The following is a 19,665-nucleotide window of genomic DNA, read 5'->3' as shown; positions in this document are numbered from 1 at the left end:
TTTTTTACCTGATTAAAAGATATTAAAGATAATGACTTAATTACTTATAACATAAAAGGTATTAAAGATAAAACTTATTAGATTATGTAGTCTTACCGCACAGATGGTATGAACTACAGAGTCTACACTTCTCAGTGCATCAAGAGAAACATATATTCCCTCTGTCTCTATCATTTATTTACGCTTTTCTTTTTTGAGTGTCTCTTCCAATTGTTTATATTTCAAAAAATTTCAAAAATAGTAAATTTTTTATAAATTTTAAAATTTTACATTCATTATACCCCTTTATACATATACTATAATATTAATACATCCCACTATTTTACTCACTTTTTTAATTTTGCTCCATTACTTTATCATTTTCTTTAAACTCCGTGCACAACTCAAATGTAAGCATTTGGGAGAGACAGATGGAGTATTAAATATAAAAAAAATAACAACTAACAAGCTCCTGAAATAAATTCAGACTAGAGTGTACAGACGAACCGCTCAACCGCATTCAACTGCTTAACTACTAGCAACTGAACCGCATTTTGCGGATAATCACTAAATGCGGGTTAGTTGTAGATTTAAATTTTAAAAACCGCTTATTCGCGGTTTGAATGCGGTTTTAAATTTTTGAAAATCGCAAAATCGCATCCGCAACTTGTAACATATATTTATAATAAAATATATTTTCAAAAATATAGTTGATATCATATAAATTAATAAGTAATCACATTTATTAACTAATCTTGCGTTAATGTTAAGATTTCATTCATAAAAAACACAATCATTATAAGATATATAACCATGGAAAATGTAATTTAATTTTTTTATCCTTTTCTTTTTTCTTTTCTCTTACCTCTATATTTTTGTATGTTTTTAATATTGTTGCTCCACACAGAGTATTATTGGTATTTTATTTTTGAATGTAAATTTATCACGTAACTTAAACTTAAATTATTAATATTCCGATTTTTTTTGCAAATTAATAATTATATAAAATAAGTTGTTGAACCGCAAACCGATCCGTAATAATCGCAATTTCGCAACCACAATTGATGCGGTTAACCGCAAATACGGTTGCGGATGACAATTTTCGCGATTTGGTTTGACTTTAACCCCAAAACCGATCTCATCCGAACCGCGTACACCCCTGTCGCGGACCATACTCTATTTTGGACAATACAAAATGTTAAATATAATTATGTGGGACCATACTCTATTATTTATACTATAATAGAAATAGATTTTTTTATGAATGCTAAATAAATTATCGGTAGCGGTGCGTGCCCCAACAGGAAATATGTGAATTGTGATCCCCAATTAATAAGAATAATTATTAGTACCTTTTTTTGTACAAACAAATACCTAATTCTTCAACACAAAATTTATGCTACGATGGAAGAATTTTATCGCAGCGAAGTTTAATATTTGGTAACAAGATTATATAATTTCATGGGATAATGCTAATAGATTAGAACAATTCCAACAGGTCCCTTATACGAGTTCTTAATTCAATTATAAGGATTTTGATAAAAAATGGCACTCCAACGGTGTCTTATTATTTCCTTATATCACTCAGACATGGACTTCATTATTTATATTTAAAGAATTTCTAGTACTCCCTTATAACATTTTTAGCAATAAAAAATTTATTTATCTCACTTATTTTTACATTTCTCTCTCTATTTGTTTCACTTTTTGTCCATATTTTTTTAAATTTATTAATATAATAATAATAAGGAAGAAAGATAAGAATCATTGTCGAAGTTAAAATTTAAAATCTTGTCTTAAATCACTAAGAATTAATATTTTATAATATTTATAAAGAAGCCACTAGAATACTGTTGAATTTGCGAAACTTTTGTTTTGGTTTGTTTCATTACTTTTGAAGAAGTTTTTGCACTCGGCTTCCGAATTTTTTAAGAAGATAAAGTAAATGAAGGTTGGAGGAAGTATTTGAAGGACGAATTTATATAATTCATTCAATTCTATTTTAACAAATATTTGAGCGAGAATCCGCCAAAAAAATATATAAGTAAGAATTGAATTAAGGATCTAGGATCTAGGACGATAAGATATAAAAACGGAACACTTTGGATTATCTAAATGCGAATTGATAGCTCTGAGCGAGAATTTGTCAAAAAAAAATATATGAGCAGGAATTCAATTAAGGATCTGGGATTTAGGACAATAAGATATAAAATCAGACCACTTCTATTATCTTATCGCGAATTGATAGCTCAAATCCACGTCATTTTATCGATTTTTATATTATTTTAAGATGGGGTAAAAGTAAAGAGGCATTGTTGCTTGATGACCTGATTTGTGAACGTGGTTATAGAAATCGGTTGATTTTCAAAAATCGTCAATTAATTACTTAAAAATTAGTTAAACTTTTTTATCGAATTTTTAATAAATTATCGACAAATTATTCAAATTTTTAAAAATCGCTTGATAATCTCAACCAAATAATTTCGATTTTTAATCGAAGTGATCATGAATGCCATCGTGATTATGAAGCCGACAGATAGGGAGCGCATATAATAAATGTTTTTAAAGAAACACACACATGCAACATACCAAGTCTTTGTGGGCTGCAACCAAGAGATATTAACTTTCCCAGTACGAGAATCTTTTACAAAATGCTAATTTCTGAAGCTGACATTAACATGTGTGATGATGAATCCACACATGTAAAATTACCTCCTTTTTTTCATTCCTTTTTTTTTTCTTTTTGTTCCTTTCCTCCTAATTTTAAAAACCAAAAAAAAAGTTGCCCACCCCCACACCAATTAATAAAGGAAATGTAGCATCTCACAAAAAAGTTAACTATTATCTTCGTCCCAAAATATATGTTTCTTTGACTTTTTATGCGTATTTTAAGGTGAATAAAGAAAATATCTCCATAAATTATTTTTTAAATTTTTTTTCTGAATAAAAGTATACATATTAAATTTTAATTCAGAAAAAGAAATTTTAGAAAAAAGTGTGCGGATCTTTGACTTTTATACAACTTAAACTACGCTAAAAAGTAAAAGAACTTGTATTTTGGGACGCAAGGAGTATGTACCGTGAAACAACCGCATATAACACACCACACAGCTACCATCAAAAATTCTGTACCTACAAAACAATGGCCATCCTTCTCTTACTAGTCATATGTATCTTAAGAGCTGTAGCAGCTCATTCTTTTTGTGTTTACAACTCTTCAGTAGTTGATCAGATAAAAGAAATGGCAAATGAGCCACAAACTGTCGACTGGATGAAGATGGTAAGGAGAGAGATTCACAAGAATCCAGAACTTGCTTTCGAGGAATTCGAAACAAGCAGATTTATTAGACAGGAGCTTGATAAGTTGGGTATAGAATATATGTGGCCAGTAGCAAGGACTGGAGTTGTAGCCTCAGTTGGTACTGGTTCCTCACCATTTGTTGCACTCAGAGCAGATATGGATGCTTTGCCTATTCAGGTTTTTTTTTAGTAAATTAAATTTACTGATTTAGTGTTTTTTTTTTACAAATACGGCTTATAGCCTTACAAATGAATATCTGTTCTAAGAAATTCTCGGGTGACTGATTTAGTGTTCTATTGATTCTAAAAGTGTTATATAATATGTAACCCTGTATTTAAGCTATTTGATTTACCCCTTTTTTTTTCTCTTTTTGGTTGCTAAAAACTTAGGAGAGTACTTGTGTCGACGTAATCAATGAACGTTCATAAGTCAAGTTCTGAGTGCCTGAAGAATCTAAACTATAACACGTATATCGAATGTGATGTAGTCTTATGTTCTTGATTCCATACTTTACAAGGTTTTGGACAAGTAGATGAACATAAAGTTTCATTGCGACATCGCCTGATGCTTGATACTAATAACCAAATTAAAAACCAAAGATGAATGTACGACTACATTCAAGATGTTACTTATCCCTCAATGAATTATAGTGAATACTGAATATTACTCTTCAGGTAACAAGGAGGTAGATGTTTAGCCTGAGACCAGATCAGGGATGAAGAGAGAGGGGTTTTATATTGTGCTTCAGTGATTGCTTTCTATTGCGTTGGCTGCCTCGTTTCACTTTACTTTAAAATCTCTCTCTCTCTCTCTCTCCCTCTCTCTCTCTCTCTCTCTCTCTCTCTCTCCCCCTCTCCCTCTCTCCCTCTATCTCTCTCTCCCTCTATCTCCCTCTCCCTCTCCCTCTCCCTCTCTCTCTCTCTCTCCCCCCTCTCAATCTCTCTCTCTCTCTCCCCCTCCCTCCCCTTCTCTCTCGCTTCCGCTCTCTCTCTCATGTGTATTTTCTTTTCTCGGTGCAGCTCTCTCTGCCGAGCTACTCTTTTTTACTGCTTTACCTGTTTACACATTTTTTGAGTCTTGCTAATTTCATGTTTTTTCTACATGTTTGAAAAACGTATAAATGAGTGACCCAAAATAATCTATTGTTAAGTTTTTGTATGGTTTATATTGAAATTTAGAGTTTTAATGTTCAAAGTTGCATTAAAAAAACAAGTATTATATAATGCTGCTACATGCAGGAGATGGTGAACTGGGAGCATAAAAGCAAAGTAGACGGAAAAATGCATGCTTGTGGACACGATGTCCATGTCTCCATGCTCTTGGGTGCTGCAAAAGTACTACAACAAATCAGAAAACAATTGCAGGTAACTAGTCCGAATGATCTGAATGTGTCTTTGTCTGAGGTAGTGGTAGAACCTCCTAAAGTTGTCGGAGTTTTGGCATGTGTAGGGAACCGTAGTTCTCATATTTCAGCCAGCTGAAGAAAGAGGTGAAGGCGCAAAACACATAATCCAAGAAGGGGTCCTGGACAATGTGGAGGCCATATTTGGGATACACGCGGTCCTCGAGTACAATACTGGTATAGTTGCAGCCCGGCCAGGAGAGATGTTAGCTGGCTGTGGAAGCTTCAAAGCTACCATTAGAGGAAGAGGAGGGCATGCAGCTAATCCACACCAATCTGTCGATCCTATATTAGCTGCTTCAACTGCCATTATCAGCTTGCAGAACATTGTGTCAAGGGAAACAGACCCAGATGATCCTAAGGTTTCCTTGTGCCTCTAGCTTTAATATAATCCACTGAATTGAAGTAGCCTGCTGATTTTGGTTACGGGTTCGAATCTCATTGTGGGAATTCAACTGCAGGTGGTATCTGTGACGACTGTAGATGGAGGAAGCACCTATACTGATCTTATTCCTGATTCGGCTGTAATTACTGGTACTTTCAGAGCATACAGCAAACAAAGCTTTTACGGGCTAAGAAACAGAATAGAAGAGGTAAAACATTCTCGATATCTTTGGAAATCAACCTCCAGTTCAACAATTTCGATGGTTTCATATCAGCATTTGAGTAATTGTGCATATCAGGTTATTGCAGCTCAAGTGGCAGTGCACAGATGCTCGGCTGAAATCGACTTTGATGGAAAAGAACATCCAACAATTCCACCAACTATAAATGATGAAAGATTATACCAGCATGCACGCCATGTCTCGAGTATGATTGTAGGAGACCAGAACACAGAAATATCACCTAGATTCTTGGGGAGTGAAGATTTTGCATTTTATCAGGAAAGAGTACCAGGAACTTTCCTTTTGCTTGGTATAAGGAATGAGAAATTTGGATCTATACACCCTGCACATAATCCTTATTATACTGTTGATGAAGATGTTCTCTCTGTAGGAGCAGCTATCCATGCTGCATTTGCCTATACATACCTTGTCAATTCAACAAATTAATGAAATAGTTATTGTTTGATATCCTTTTCTAATTTTGAACCTGATGCAAGCAAATTACATCTACACCTGTGCAATCAACTTCCTTAACTACAGACCCTAAAAAAGCAATGCAGAATTTCAAGGGTCTAGGGATAAATGTAAAGTACCCCAAACAACTACAGTGAATAGGAAATATACTTGAAGGGAGGGTTAAGTTACTTCATACAATATAGAACCATACAAAAAGTCGCTATGTACAAAAAAAAACTAAAGATTTAAATAACAACCATGTAAATTCCAAGTCGATTTTACTCAACAGGTGTGCCCCAGCTTCATACAAAACTGTCTTACCGTCCATAAAAGTTCAATTCAATGTAATGCCTTTGGTACACATTCAGCTGTCTTTACTTAAACACCATATGCTTTCTAAATTCTGCTCATAATTAATTGCAAAAGAAAACGAGAAAGCGGACATTTACAACTCACTACGATCAATAATACTTTTTCATCCATTCCTCGTGGAGGCAGAATATAGATTAATAGGTAAAAGCGAAGAACTGAAGGACAAACACGAATAACCCTTTTGATTGATAAGTATAATTCTGAAACAAAAGGTAGCACGGGTGAGAATGACATTAGCCGTGTTTGTATGCCTGGTTGATCCAACTTCATCAATCCTACTGTGATCAACTTATCATATTTGAATTCTTTCCCGGATAGATGCTGGCTCGCTATCTTTGTTCGAAAGTGCTGGAAATAGAAATTAACAACCACTCAGTCCCAATCATAGTAAGCCAAAGTTTACAGCCTTAAAATATTTAACAATAATACATATCATTATTACTGGAGACGAGGTATAATGTCAAAACAAATTTTATGACAACGCCATCATGCATCAGATATATTTTTGAGAGATAGGATATACAATATGCACAGCCTCACCTCTCTTCTTGATCTTATTCCTGAAGCTCCTTTTCCTGCTAAATGCCTTCTCCTACAGCCCAGAGAAAATTATTTAGCACAAGTAATGTTTTAAAGAATGAAGGGCATCATATATTTACTGAATATATTGTTTAACATGTATCTGGTGGTAAATAAAATGCAAGTGGTGGACATTATTTTACAGGCTAAATAAGCAATATGACAAGATGTATTTCTAAGAATTTCTACTTGCTCTTTCTTATTTTTTTTGTAGAAATGATGGAAATTGCAGCCACAACCTTGTCCTGACATGTCACGGTACAAAGTTGCTTCCCAGAAAATTTATTTAGAAAATTAGAAAGAAAGTTTACCACAGGCTGACCCAGCTTCCCGGCTTGACGAACTGCAGCAACAAGATCTTTATTTGATTCTGTGTATAAACTAGTAACTAAACCTGGTTGACCTGCTCTAGCTGTGCGACCAACTCTGTGTATGAAATCTACTGCTGATGAAGCAAACTCTGCCTACAAGAAAAAAATATTATTAGATTGCGATCATACTACACAGTTATATGATAAATACAAGTGAGAGAGCTAAATTATAACATAATATAGAAGAAATAAAAATGAAACGGCAATAGCAAATATGACAAACATAAATATCCAAAAAGAATATAATCACTAAAAAATGTATAAATGCACATACAATTAATATCTTACAAAAAATTGGCCGCACATATATGAAACAACTCACCTATAAAACCCCAACAGTGACCTTTAAAACTTCAAGTCGATTCAATTTCCTAATTTAAATTTTAATGAATATATATGATAATAACAGTAGCAACAAACTATTACTTCGTAAATAGAGCTTAGGATTAACACTTGCAGCATGATCATGTTCCTATGTTTACTATCAATAAAATTTCACTGCCGCCACTACATAGTTGTAACTTGTATCTAAGCATCTCCATTATTCTTGCCGCTGATTCAGTGAAGCTTCCAATTTAAGGAACTTGCCTCTATTTTTTTCTTTACCTAAGAATGTTAGGGTTTTAACCGGATCTTTTATTATATTTTAAGACTTAATAGCGGCCCAAGTTTTAGATTAAAATTTAAATTACGAAATATACATTTAATTGATCTTTATCTTTAACTTTGTTATATTTTATTTAACCATACCGCTAAATTACAAAATCATATTTATTACAATACAAATTCTCCAAAAAGGAATGTTTAACGGGATACACTAAAAGATCCGGTTAAATATCCTAACATTCTTACATTACCGCTGGGAAAACGGAGACATAAGGTAAAGAAAACAAAAGGCAAGTTCCTTAAATCGGAAGTTTTAGTTTATCAGCAACAAGAATAATGGAGAAGCCTAGATACAACTATGTAGTGACAGCAGGGTAACCTTCAAGAGTTTATTATTTGCGTGCTAGAAATTTTACATATAGTAAACATAGGAACATGATCAAGTGTTAACCCTAAGCTCTATTTACTTAGTAATAGTTTGTTCGAAGTTTTTCCTCTACTATTATGTTGCTGCTAATTTATAATTAGCATATATAAATAATCATTAAAATTTAAATTAGGAAATCGAATTGACTTGAAGTTTTAAAGGTTACTGATGGAGTATTAGAGGTGAGTTGTTTTGTATTACAAAAAATTAACCGCACATGCAGATATGTATCAGAAGTTCGAAATTTTTTTGGACCACGTAAGCAAGACAATTAATATCCTATTAAAATTAACCGCACATATATGTTTAGGTGCCAGATTCTCTTTTTTAGTTTCTTCTTGTCAAAGAATGAAGATAACAACCATTAAATGATTATTCCACTATGCAAGAGATTAAGAAATGCATTGATTTATCATGAGTATAAGTGTTTTCATAGACCAAATCGACTATCACATCAGCGAGGTGCTCTGACGATGTCACATGAGTTAAAAATTGTAATAATATGGATCTCAATGTACTAGGAGAACTATGGAACAAGTGAGTCAGCTTTCATTTTCGCCTTTTATTACTCCTTAGGACATTAAGTTACATGCACAACTCATACAAATACAAATTCAGGAGTTTGGTAGGCAGATTTGGCTGTTCAGGAAGGATTTGAAGGTCAAACTCAAAACTCGGACTCAAAACGGTAATGCAGACAGATTTGCAGCAGTCAAGTATATATTTTAACAGCAGAGCTTAAATCATTGATTATTCACAATCCCATGAAGCAGGAAGATCGTTAACTATATTCTGTACCTGGATGACATGAGAAACATTTGTAACATCTAGACCACGTGCCGCGGCATCAGTGCACACAAAAACACCACCTTTCTGTTGGAAATCAACCAAGTTCTGTGCACGTTCCTCCAGAGAGCCATCTCTATGGTAACGAAAACAATGAATCCCGGCTCCCGACAAAATATTGGCAACTGCCTCAACAGCTTCGACAGTATTGGCAAATACCATGGTACGACTTACTTCATTACCAGGCTTTAGTAAGTTAGAGTTAATTCCTTGGTTTACAGCTTCGATGAGAATATCCACTTGGGTATTGACTGTAACTTCAACCCAATTCTGTACCAATCTTAAGTACATATGAATAACCCGGAAAAAAGAAAGATAACCTTTATTAATATACACCTCATCAACAAACCTATGTGGTAACCTTGATTACAGGCAATTGCCGACATACCTATATTCAAGCAACTCCCAAATTTGACATGACGAGTAACAGTATATAACTTTATTTATTTTAAACACAGGTTAAGATTATTAACGACGTGGGTATAAATGTACAATGATGTGATGTACGTGTTCCATAGGCCAATAATTGGAAATAATAACAACAAAACAGGCAAATTACTATTGATTAAAGCACGAAAGTCAAACTTGCAAGGAAGGATAGATTTTTAACAAAAACAATAACATACTTGGTAGGTTCGGCAATTGTAAAAGAAGCAGAGAAACAAGGAAAGTCAGGTGGTAAGATAAGAATAGGATAAAGTAGCACCTTGGATTGTGGCAGTGGAGATAGCTTCCACTAACCCAACTAGCATCAGGGAACATCTTCTTTAAAACTCCTCCAGCAGTTCTCTTTCCATTCTCAGGAAGAGTGGCGGCAACAAAGATGTACTGCTTACTTCGCTCATAAGTTTTTCTCACCCTCCTCCAATCCCTTCTTTTTACGATTCCTACCTCATTTTCTCCTTTTATGTTTTGCACCACATTATTCAAATCAGCCTCTTCCTCTTTTAGGGTGAATTCAGGGTTATGGTTTTCAGACTCTTCTTCTTCTTCAAACTGTGCTATAAAATCAGAATCTAATAATTTCTCAGCTGCAGAACTTTTCTCCCGAGATAGCAACTTCTCATCAAATCGGAACATGTTTATAAGACGGATAACTTGGTTCTGGAAGCTGCCGCAGAGAAGCATGTCTGCTTCATCAAATACCTAAACTTCATTAAAGGTAAATAGTTGAGTACATGATCTTAATACTAGTAAGAAACCATGTTCCACAAAAGACAATGAAACTTACCACATATTTGACACCACGCATAAAATTTGAACGTCGACGTCTGTCTGGGTCAATTGCATAGAGATAATTAAGAAGAGCAGCTGGTGTTGATACAATTATATCCGGTTCTTCAGCTGGCCAACCCTGCAGAAAATTTGATTTTTAGCAACCCATAACAAACTAAATGAAAAGAAAAAATACACATCAAAGTGAAGATTATAAATAACAAGATAAAATGATGAGTTGAATCATTCAGACCAAGAGCAAAATGATATCCAGTACCTGTCGCCCACAAACAGCTGCCGCTCTGAGAAGCGGCTCACCACTATCATTGCAGATACAATTGGCCATGCGGACAACTTGCTCACATAACATGACATTAGGGCAAAGAACAAGAGAATGTGAATGAAGCTGAGTTACTTGTCCCTCCACCGGATTATCATTAGCAGAATTATCAAGTGTAGTACATAGCTTATCAATCAGCGGAACTAGGTACCCGTGAGTTTTTCCACTACCAGTCTCTGCAGCAACAACTACATCATTTTTTGACTTAATAAACGGAATGCAAGCAGCCTGAATTGCAAAATAAACTTCGTAGTAAGTATCAAAATATGAAAATGCCATAATCGCAATGAATAAGTAAAATGAGATTAATGACAATACATAAAAGCTACAAACTTTAGACTAAAAAAGTACAAGAATTACTGCCAATTAAAGAGAGTACACATATAATGAACACTATCATCCATTCCTGTATTTCGAGATAAATGTATACACAGATAGTTGTTCTATTCAGCTACAATTCTCAACCTTTTTCTAAATAAATCATGGGATTTAATACTAAAAACTCAAATAAGATACAAGAAACAAACAAATTAAGGAACTCCAGCTATAAAGTTCCAATTTTTATAAACATTCATGAGATATAACAGAGAGAGGGAGGGAGGGAGGGAGGAAGGGAGGGAGGGAGCAGCAGAGGGAGGGGGAGAGAGAGAGAGAGGGAGAGAGATGGAGAAAGAGAGAGCAGTAGAAAAGTCTCAAAACAGAGAGAGAGAGAGATGGAGAAAGAGAGAGCAGTAGAAAAGTCTCAAAACAGAGAGAGAGAGAGAGAGAGAGAGAGAGAGAGAGAGAGAGAGACCTGAACAAGGGAGGGTCTATCAAGGCCAATATGAGACAAAGCTTGAGACGAAAGAGAGAGCAGTAGAAAAGTCTCAAAACAGAGAGAGAGAGAGAGAGAGAGAGAGAGAGAGAGAGAGATGGAGAAAGAGAGAGCGGTAGAAAAGTCTCAAAACAGACAGACAGAGAGAGAGAGAGAGAGAGAGAGAGAGAGAGAGAGACCTGAACAAGGGAGGGTCTATCAAGGCCAATATGAGACAAAGCTTGAGACAACCTATCTGAAATGCCAAGTGATACCCATGACACGTTTTCTTCAGCAAAGAAAGTGTTGGCTTCAGCAGCGGCGGTGGAGGTGGTTGAGAAGGCCCTGACACGGCGGCGCGTGGAGCCGGATAAGGTTAAGACAAGTGATGAGCAAGGAGAAAGAGAAGATTTTGATGAAAATTGCTTGATGGGTATTGTAAACTTGGGTGCAGAAGAACAAAAAGTTGTTAACTTGAACAAATTTAGTAAAGAAACTGATGATTTGATTAATGTTGGAGCAGATGATGTCGAGTACAACATTGTGTAAATGTTGTATTTCTTCTTTCTTCTGAGGTTTTGTGGGGGTTTGAGGTGCTACTTTTATTTACTCATAAAAATTCAACATTTTATTATTTATAATTTAGTTTAATTAAATGTGAGTATATTGATTATTAAATTGTATATTCAACTCATATTAATGGAGAATAGAATGGTAAATTTAAAATTCTTTTGCTTTAAAATTTTGATGTATATTTAAATAATATTTATTCAAATATATGTTATATTCAACTGAAATACATCTATAAATTTAATAAGAATATACAAAATCTGATATTTTAATTTTATTCTTTCCTGTAAGTAATTATAAATATTTTATAATGTTTAATCGAATAAAATTTAAAGTTGTTATAATACCCCATATTTTATTTGTTGCATTATTTGGTGCATTAATTAGTAGATATTTTATTAGTAAAGTTTAGAATTTAGAATTATGGATATTATTTAACTTAGATAATTGTTTATCTACAATTTGAATTTTTAAGATATCCGTTAGTTTTTAAAATTTGAAAGTTACATGATAAGATGGATAAGAAGTTATTTTACCTGCACGTGGAGAAACTAGTGGGTATTAGTTACAAGTCGTGGAGTCACTTGTTATATAAATAGATTTGCACTCTAGTGTTATGTAAGCAACTTATGTCATATAACTCCACAAATAAAAATGATATATATTAGCTGTAGAACAACATACACATATACATAGCTTACGGCGTGTTGAAAATCAAAAGAGGATACCAAGAGGTTGTGGTCTAGCATAGCAGTTAATCTATCATCTTGTCTGGGGAGATTAATCGGTCAATTTATCTCTGAATTCTTATCAAATGTGTTGGGTTTTTATTCACTATCCAGTTCATACATTTAGTCCTCACTATATATATAAAGATGTGCAACTACTTTTTGTTTTTATTTATATTTAGACATGTATAAATAGTTAACTTTTCATATTTATATTTATTTTAGCATGTTTAGTTAGTTGTTATCATCCTCATGTTTATAATTTATGTGTAGTTTTAGTGCATTTTAGTTAGTTTTGAATGTTTTATCAATACATAATATAATTATGGTGAGAAGGTGTATTGATCACATGTGTTGCTAATAAACTGATAACATGATCTATTTTTATAAATTTGGCCATTTGTTCCTTATTGAGATTAAGTAATATATTTGATTTGATGGATGTGTATATTGTTACTAAGTTATCATTTGTTTACGTGTAACATAGATTTTGAATGTAAAAATAAAAATAAAATTTTAAGTTTCTATTTTAAATGTACAAAGTAAGTCATAATTTAATTATTTGAATCAATACTTATAATTTCATCAAATTTATAACAATATGAATATGTACTTCTTTTTATAAATTATTTATTCATATTAAGTAGTTAGTTTTAATAGTATAAATTTTGGTAAATTCATGATATCATGATTAATTGAGTATCATTCTAGTATATGATTAATTATAATTTTATTTTATCTCTTAAGTTATAAGAAAATTGTGTAAAAATAAATTGGTGTTAAATAATTATATTAACTGATGAAATATGAGGCATTAGTTTAATTATAATTATGCATGTGTTAAAGTACATGAGAATCTCAATTATTAATTAAGATTTATAGAATTTTTATTATTAAATAATTAGGTTAGTCATATAATTATTGTTGTTATAATTATTATTATTATGTTGCATTTTCCTTAAAAGGTAATAAGTGCATTTTAGTGTTATGTTAAAATTCTTATATTTTATTGTCACTGTTACAAAATTCACAAATATATGAAATTGTTTTTATAAACTATTTAGTTATTACTTCACATGTTTAATTAAGTATTATTAATATGTAGTCACTGTCACAACAGTGAGCATGCATATATAATTATATTTTTATATTGCTAAGCATTTAGAAAGATAGTAAGCATCTATTTATAAATGTATTTTTTTTTATTATAGATTGATTTGGATGTTGAATTGGATGTTGAATTGGAGTTGTGTCAGCATTATTAAATATTCTAGATTGATTCCAGGTACGGATATCTATTCCCTTTCTTTTTATTAAATTCTATACATTTTCCATTATACTCCTCAGTTATATTTCTATAAACTGTGACTTTTTGCTACACCTTGTTTACTCCTCCGTCATATATTTCCTTGAGATTATAGTTGACTCTTTGTTTATTTATTGGATCCATCTCATTTTGACTACTTGGAAAACAACTTTGTAACCTATTTGTTAGGGCTCTTCAACTTATTTGTGTGGGTAAATCACAGACGAGACACATGGAGTTTTTGCAGTCTTTGGTGCTCACGGCACTAACTCGTATCAGTGCTGTGAGTATACGAGCATGTCTCTGGGGTATGAGGCATGATTAAGATCATAATCATTTTGTTTGTTCGGGAAATGTTTTATATATTTCATTTTATCCTTCTTGTGGATAACCGGAGAAGGAACTGTTTGCACTGTGTTTTGCTTGGTGTTTACTAGCAAGCAGAGGTTTTATAAGATGCCCTTATTAGTACCCACCTTACTTGTTCTCAGCCATTTCTTTAATTTTGGTTTGGATTAGTTTGTTCCTTGATTCTAAATAATTACTGTCATATTACTCATCTTCTTGGCTAATTGTTAAAATCAAATATATTCTTTTGCTTTACCTTTTTATTGATATATTCGTACTGGGCATTTGACTCACTCGTATTTATTTCTTTCCACAGGTAGTCGGGGGTAAAGCGGGGGTGTGATGAGTGCTGCCCATATTTTAGCTTGTTTATCTAGTTGAAAATAAAGTCAAGGACATGTTTTATTCCATATTATTTTGGATCTTGTTAGAGAACTTTATTTTGGATCTTTTGAACTTTTGTTAGCTTAATAAATTATGTTTAGCTTGTTTTTACTTCCATTAATAAATAAGGCTTAGTTTGTGTAGCCTCTACTTGTTTAAGTGGGGTGTTAAAACGTTGGTATCAGAGCTTATGTTATAGTTTCTATAGACTGTCCTTTAGGATTTGACCTGTGAGTTTTGGGTTGACTTCGTATGGGTAGATTTAAGATTTTGTGATATATGTGTTTGTGCACTCATAAAATTTTGTGCAGGATGGCAAGAGGTAGCAGTAGTCGAAATACTGGGGGGAATGATAATCAACAGATTGTTATGGATAGGAGTACTTTTATGGAGATGTTGCGGGAAGTTCAACGTGGACAGAATCCCACTGCTCAAGGGCAAGATCGAGATGGTCAAACTATGTTTGATCATTTTATGAAGCAAATACCCAATTATTTTAAGGAGGCCAAGACTCCCATGGATGCTGAAACTTGGATAGATCACATGGAGAAAATTTCCAGGGTCTTGGAGTGTTCAGAGGTGGAAAAGGCTCGATTTGCTACTTATCGTCTTGAGGGGGATGCTAATACTTGGTGGAAGTCTGTGGTAGCCTCGCATGCACCTGGCTATGAAAATACTCTTACTTGGCAGGTATTCAAAACTCAGTTTGACCAGAGGTACTTTCCAACCAGCATATGTGAGGAATATGTAAGGGGGTATCAGAGTATTACTCAGAGAGATGATGAGTCGGTGGCAGACTTTCAAGTCAGATTTCAGAGGTTAGCTGGTTATGCGAGATCTGTGGTTGGGTCAGAAGCGGATAAAATCATGAAGTTTAAGTGGGCATTGAAGAATTCCATCCGCAACCATATCATCTCTAACCGTTATACATCCATGGATACCTTGGTTGACAGTGCCAGAGATCAAGAGCTTCATCAGGCTGACTTTCTCAAGAAACGAGACATGCAAAATCAGAAAAGAAAAAGGGAAGAGGAATTTTCCGATCGTCGACATGGATTTCAGAAAAATGGTGGGTCTTCAGGTGGATTCAAACCAAATGATCAGAGGTATAATACTCGGAATTTTCAGCAAAAGAATGGAAATCAAGGAAATGAGCAAAAGAGGTCTTTCAACCAAACTGGAAATAAGGAAGCATCTAAGTGTGAGCATTGTGGAAAGATGCATGGAGGAAGCACTTGCTATTGGGCTACTAGAGCATGCTTCAATTGTGGAAAGAAGGGTCATACTATTCGAGACTGTCAAATACCACCAAAGAAGCCTTGGGATCGTAAGGATTATGGAGAGAAAAACAACCAGAAGACTTCTGGTCGTGTGTTTTCCATCACTGCAAAAGATGCTGCAAGTACTCCAGGTACCATTTCAGGATCACTTTCTGTCGGTAATGGAAATGCTATAGTCTTATTTGATACTGGAGCTACACATTCATTTGTCTCTACATCTTATGCTAAACACTTAGACATTGCATCCACTGCACTTATATCGGATTTTTCTGTTGGCACTCCTATGGGTGTAACTATTCTTGTGAATTCTCGGTATCTTGATTGTGTAGTTAGAGTATATGATAGAGAACTACTTGTAGATCTCTTACCTATTCAGATAGGGACTTTGATATCATGCTGGGGATGGATTGACTGGAGCGATACAATGCTACAATTGATTGTCCAAGAAAAAGAATATTTTTTTGCGACTTCAATTCGCCCGAGTTCGTGTTTCAGGGTTCTAAGCCTAGTGGTTGTGGAAAATTCATTTTGGCCATCAAGGCTAAGAAGATGATTGCTCATGGATGTGAAGGATTTTTTGCTCATGTGATTGACACGTCCAAGGTGCAGCCAGACTTAGAAGATGTTCTTATTGTTTGTGAGTTTTCAGATGTATTTCCCGACGATTTGGAGGGTCTTCCTCCAGAAAGAGAGGTGGAATTTTCTATCAATTTGTTACCAAATGCACAACCTATTTCTAAGGCACCTTATAGAATGGCTCATTTAGAGCTACAAGAGCTGAAAGAACAGCTGGAGGAGTTACTTGATAAGGGTTTTATTAGACCCAGTGTTTCGCCTTGGGGAGCACCAGTTCTATTTGTGAAGAAGAAGGATGGTTCGATGAGACTCTGTATTGATTATCGAGAATTGAACCGAATCACAGTGAAGAATAGATATCCATTACCGAGGATCGATGACTTACTTGATCAGCTTGAAGGAGCAAAATACTTTTCGAAGATTGATCTACGGTCAGGTTACCATCAACTAAGAGTGAAGGCAAGTGATATTCCGAAGACAGCATTCAGGACTCGTTACGGACACTACGAGTTTCTTGTTATGTCTTTTGGATTGACAAATGCACCTGCAGTTTTCATGGACTTAATGAACACGGTATTCAAGGATTTTCTGGACAAGTTTGTGATTGTGTTTATTGATGATATATTGGTGTATCAATGGAGGAACATGAGGAGCATCTTCGAGTTGTGTTGGAAACACTACGGAATAACAAATTGTATGCAAAATACAAGAAGTGTGAATTTTGGCTTGATCAAGTTGCATTTTTGGGACATATTGTATCAGCAGATGGAATCAAGGTGGATCCAGCCAAGGTTGAGGCTATTACCAATTGGCCAAGACCTAGCACTACGACGGAAGTGAGGAGTTTCTTGGGACTCGCGGGCTACTGTCGCCGATTTGTAGAAGGCTTTTCGACAATTGCGATGTCATTGACACAGTTGACTCGAAAAAGCAACAAGTTCATATGGACCGATGAGTGTGAGACTGGTTTTCAAGAATTGAGGAAGAGACTTGTGACATCACCAGTATTGACACTACCATCAGGATTGGGAGACTATGTGTAACATCCCGATATTTTATAATTATTTTTAGTTGGATAATTTGATTTAATTATTTATAAATGTCAATGTGTTGTAATTAAATTAGTTTGTGTAAGTTTATTTTTATATTTATAATCAGAATATTATTTTAAGAGTATTAGTTTTAAAAAAATAGTAAGGCTTTATTAAAAAATAGTGATGGTTTTAATAAAAAAAGGGAGAAGGAAGACAAGAGTTAGGATTTGCTAAAAAAAGGGTTTGCGTTACTTTGATCGGAGAAGAGAGGAGAGAGGGAGAGAGAAAGAGAAAATAGATGGAGATTGAGATGAATATCAAGAACTTTTTGGAGGGTTATGAATTTGGCGTTTGGAATTAGGGTTCTTGTAATTTGTGATTCTGAAATCGTTATTAGCATTCTCGGTTACTAAGATCTCGAGTTACGGACATTTTTTTTGTACTCTTTCTTTTCAAATTCGAATTCGTGTGTACGGATATATTTCTTGTACTCTTTATTTTCGTATTTGAATTCGTGTGTACGGACATCTTTTTTGTACTCTTTCTTTTCGAATTCGAATTGGTGTGTACAGATATCTTCTTTGTTCTCTTGTTTTTCGTTTCCGTATTCTTCATTGTATACGATTTGATTTCTTGTTAAATTCATATCTGATTCGTTATCTGTTAGAATTTGTTGATTTTGGTCATTTAGGAAAGGTCTTTTAATTATCTACAACTTTCGTTCCTTGCCGTTTGTGAAATTCGGTCTCTAAATATGAATTTTTCTGCAGTTTGTATGACCTGCCTGTTTGACTTCGGGATTTGAATATCCAACCTTTGAAAAATCATATTAAATTGAATATTTGTTCGAACATTATGAGCAATACCATTCTGGAAAGCTCTTTTCGATATATGCAATTTACGTTTACATTCTGCTGCTAAATTCTGTGATTTTGATGTCTTAAACATCAAAATACAATTGTAATCAGGGGCTAATTTCGTTCTGCGGTTCGCATTCATTTGTTTTCTGAATTCGTTACTTGTTCATTTTTGACGAGCCTTACCATTCTGGAAAGGTCTCGGAATTTCCTACGACTTTCGTGTTTCGTACTTTTTCGTGATGTTGGGTTAAAGTGTTTTGAGGTTATTTGATAAATTTATATATGATTTTGGAGATGTAAGATATTTGAGTGTGTGATCTTTGAGTATTTATTTTGAGTTATTTATATTATTTGTATGACTTGGGAGTTTGTAAGACATTTATCGCGAGTGGATAGTCTCGTACTTGGCACCTCCTATGCGGTGTACTTAAATTGTATGGGCGTGTCGCCGACGTTGTGGGACACGTATAGTCATGGCTAGTATGTGTATGATTTGGCTTTTTGGGTAGCACGTGCTTATTGTCGTGCAAGCCCCTGTAAGATATTGGGTATCATTTGCTTTGTGCTGTGCAAGCCCCTGTAAGTTTTGATGACTACATATTTCTGGATTACCGAAAATGTAGGACATCCTGTAAGTGTAAGATTGTCTCCCATGTTCGTATGTAGGCTATTTTCTATATTATTTTGTAAGTGTGAGAATATGTGTAAGAGTATGTGTAAGGGTATGATTTCATTTTATCATTATTCTTTCGATTATATTATTTGTGATTATTATGTATAATTGATAAGGATATGTGTAAGAGTATGATAAGTTTTGGGTGGTAAGCATTTAGTTTTGTTTTGTGAGTTGATTATTCATTTTTTTATATTGTCTCATTCACTATTATTATTGTGATTCATTCAGATATTCAGTTGTGTTCTTAGCCTCGTCATCTTTTAATCTTTGTTCAGTTATGCTTTATTTTATATCCGTATATGAGCCTTTCGCTTACTGCCGGTCCTTTGTTTTTCTTGTTTTCCTCCGGCAGGTATTCTCTCTTTTAGGTGGGTTGTTTAAGGGGAAGAGTGCGAGTTCCAAGACTTTGAGGAGTGTTGTATTTTCTTAGATTTTCTTTAGAGTTTGTTGGTTTGTTTGTAATTTAGTTGTATTTTATATCAAGAATTGAAAGTTTTATCGGATTTTAATGGAGTTTGGATTTAAATAAGTATTATCTTGAGAAATTTTATTAGTTGGGTTGTTAAACTATGTGATTTATAGCGATGCTTCGAAGAAGGGACTTGTCTGTG

The 19,665-nt window shown here is 34.1% G+C and overlaps 4 protein-coding genes across 4 annotated transcripts; 3 read left to right on the top strand and 1 right to left on the bottom strand.

Moving 5' to 3' along the window:
* Positions 1-3,093: 3,093 nt before the first annotated feature.
* On the top strand, positions 3,094-5,757 carry LOC141666690 (IAA-amino acid hydrolase ILR1-like 6). Its single transcript, XM_074472836.1, has 5 exons — positions 3,094-3,457; positions 4,519-4,644; positions 4,730-5,044; positions 5,144-5,275; positions 5,366-5,757. The coding sequence occupies exons 1-5, from the start codon at positions 3,122-3,124 to the stop codon at positions 5,732-5,734; spliced, it is 1,278 nt and encodes a 425-aa protein (XP_074328937.1). The 5' UTR covers positions 3,094-3,121; the 3' UTR covers positions 5,735-5,757.
* A 211-nt stretch (positions 5,758-5,968) lies between these two features.
* On the bottom strand, positions 5,969-11,876 carry LOC141666689 (DEAD-box ATP-dependent RNA helicase 22). Its single transcript, XM_074472835.1, has 8 exons — positions 11,493-11,876; positions 10,437-10,727; positions 10,176-10,298; positions 9,651-10,090; positions 8,897-9,224; positions 7,006-7,158; positions 6,656-6,707; positions 5,969-6,463 (listed from the first exon to the last, which is right to left on the bottom strand). The coding sequence occupies exons 1-8, from the start codon at positions 11,832-11,834 to the stop codon at positions 6,408-6,410; spliced, it is 1,785 nt and encodes a 594-aa protein (XP_074328936.1). The 5' UTR covers positions 11,835-11,876; the 3' UTR covers positions 5,969-6,407.
* A 3,064-nt stretch (positions 11,877-14,940) lies between these two features.
* LOC141664569 (uncharacterized) lies at positions 14,941-17,049 on the top strand. The gene is made up of 3 exons (XM_074470524.1): positions 14,941-16,242; positions 16,404-16,943; positions 17,035-17,049. Exons 1-3 carry the CDS (start codon positions 14,941-14,943, stop codon positions 17,047-17,049), a joined length of 1,857 nt encoding a protein of 618 aa, XP_074326625.1.
* Positions 17,050-17,119: 70 nt separating this feature from the next.
* On the top strand, positions 17,120-17,527 carry LOC141664568 (putative mitochondrial protein AtMg00860). The gene has a single exon (XM_074470523.1). It carries the CDS (start codon positions 17,120-17,122, stop codon positions 17,525-17,527), a length of 408 nt encoding a protein of 135 aa, XP_074326624.1.
* Positions 17,528-19,665: the final 2,138 nt, after the last annotated feature.

The sequence above is a fragment of the Apium graveolens genome, chromosome 6 (genome assembly GCF_009905375.1).
Source record: "Apium graveolens cultivar Ventura chromosome 6, ASM990537v1, whole genome shotgun sequence".
Classification (NCBI taxonomy): Eukaryota; Viridiplantae; Streptophyta; class Magnoliopsida; order Apiales; family Apiaceae; genus Apium; species Apium graveolens.
The sequence above is the reverse complement of the archived record's forward strand: the minus strand, read 5'-3'. Positions and strand labels throughout refer to the sequence as shown.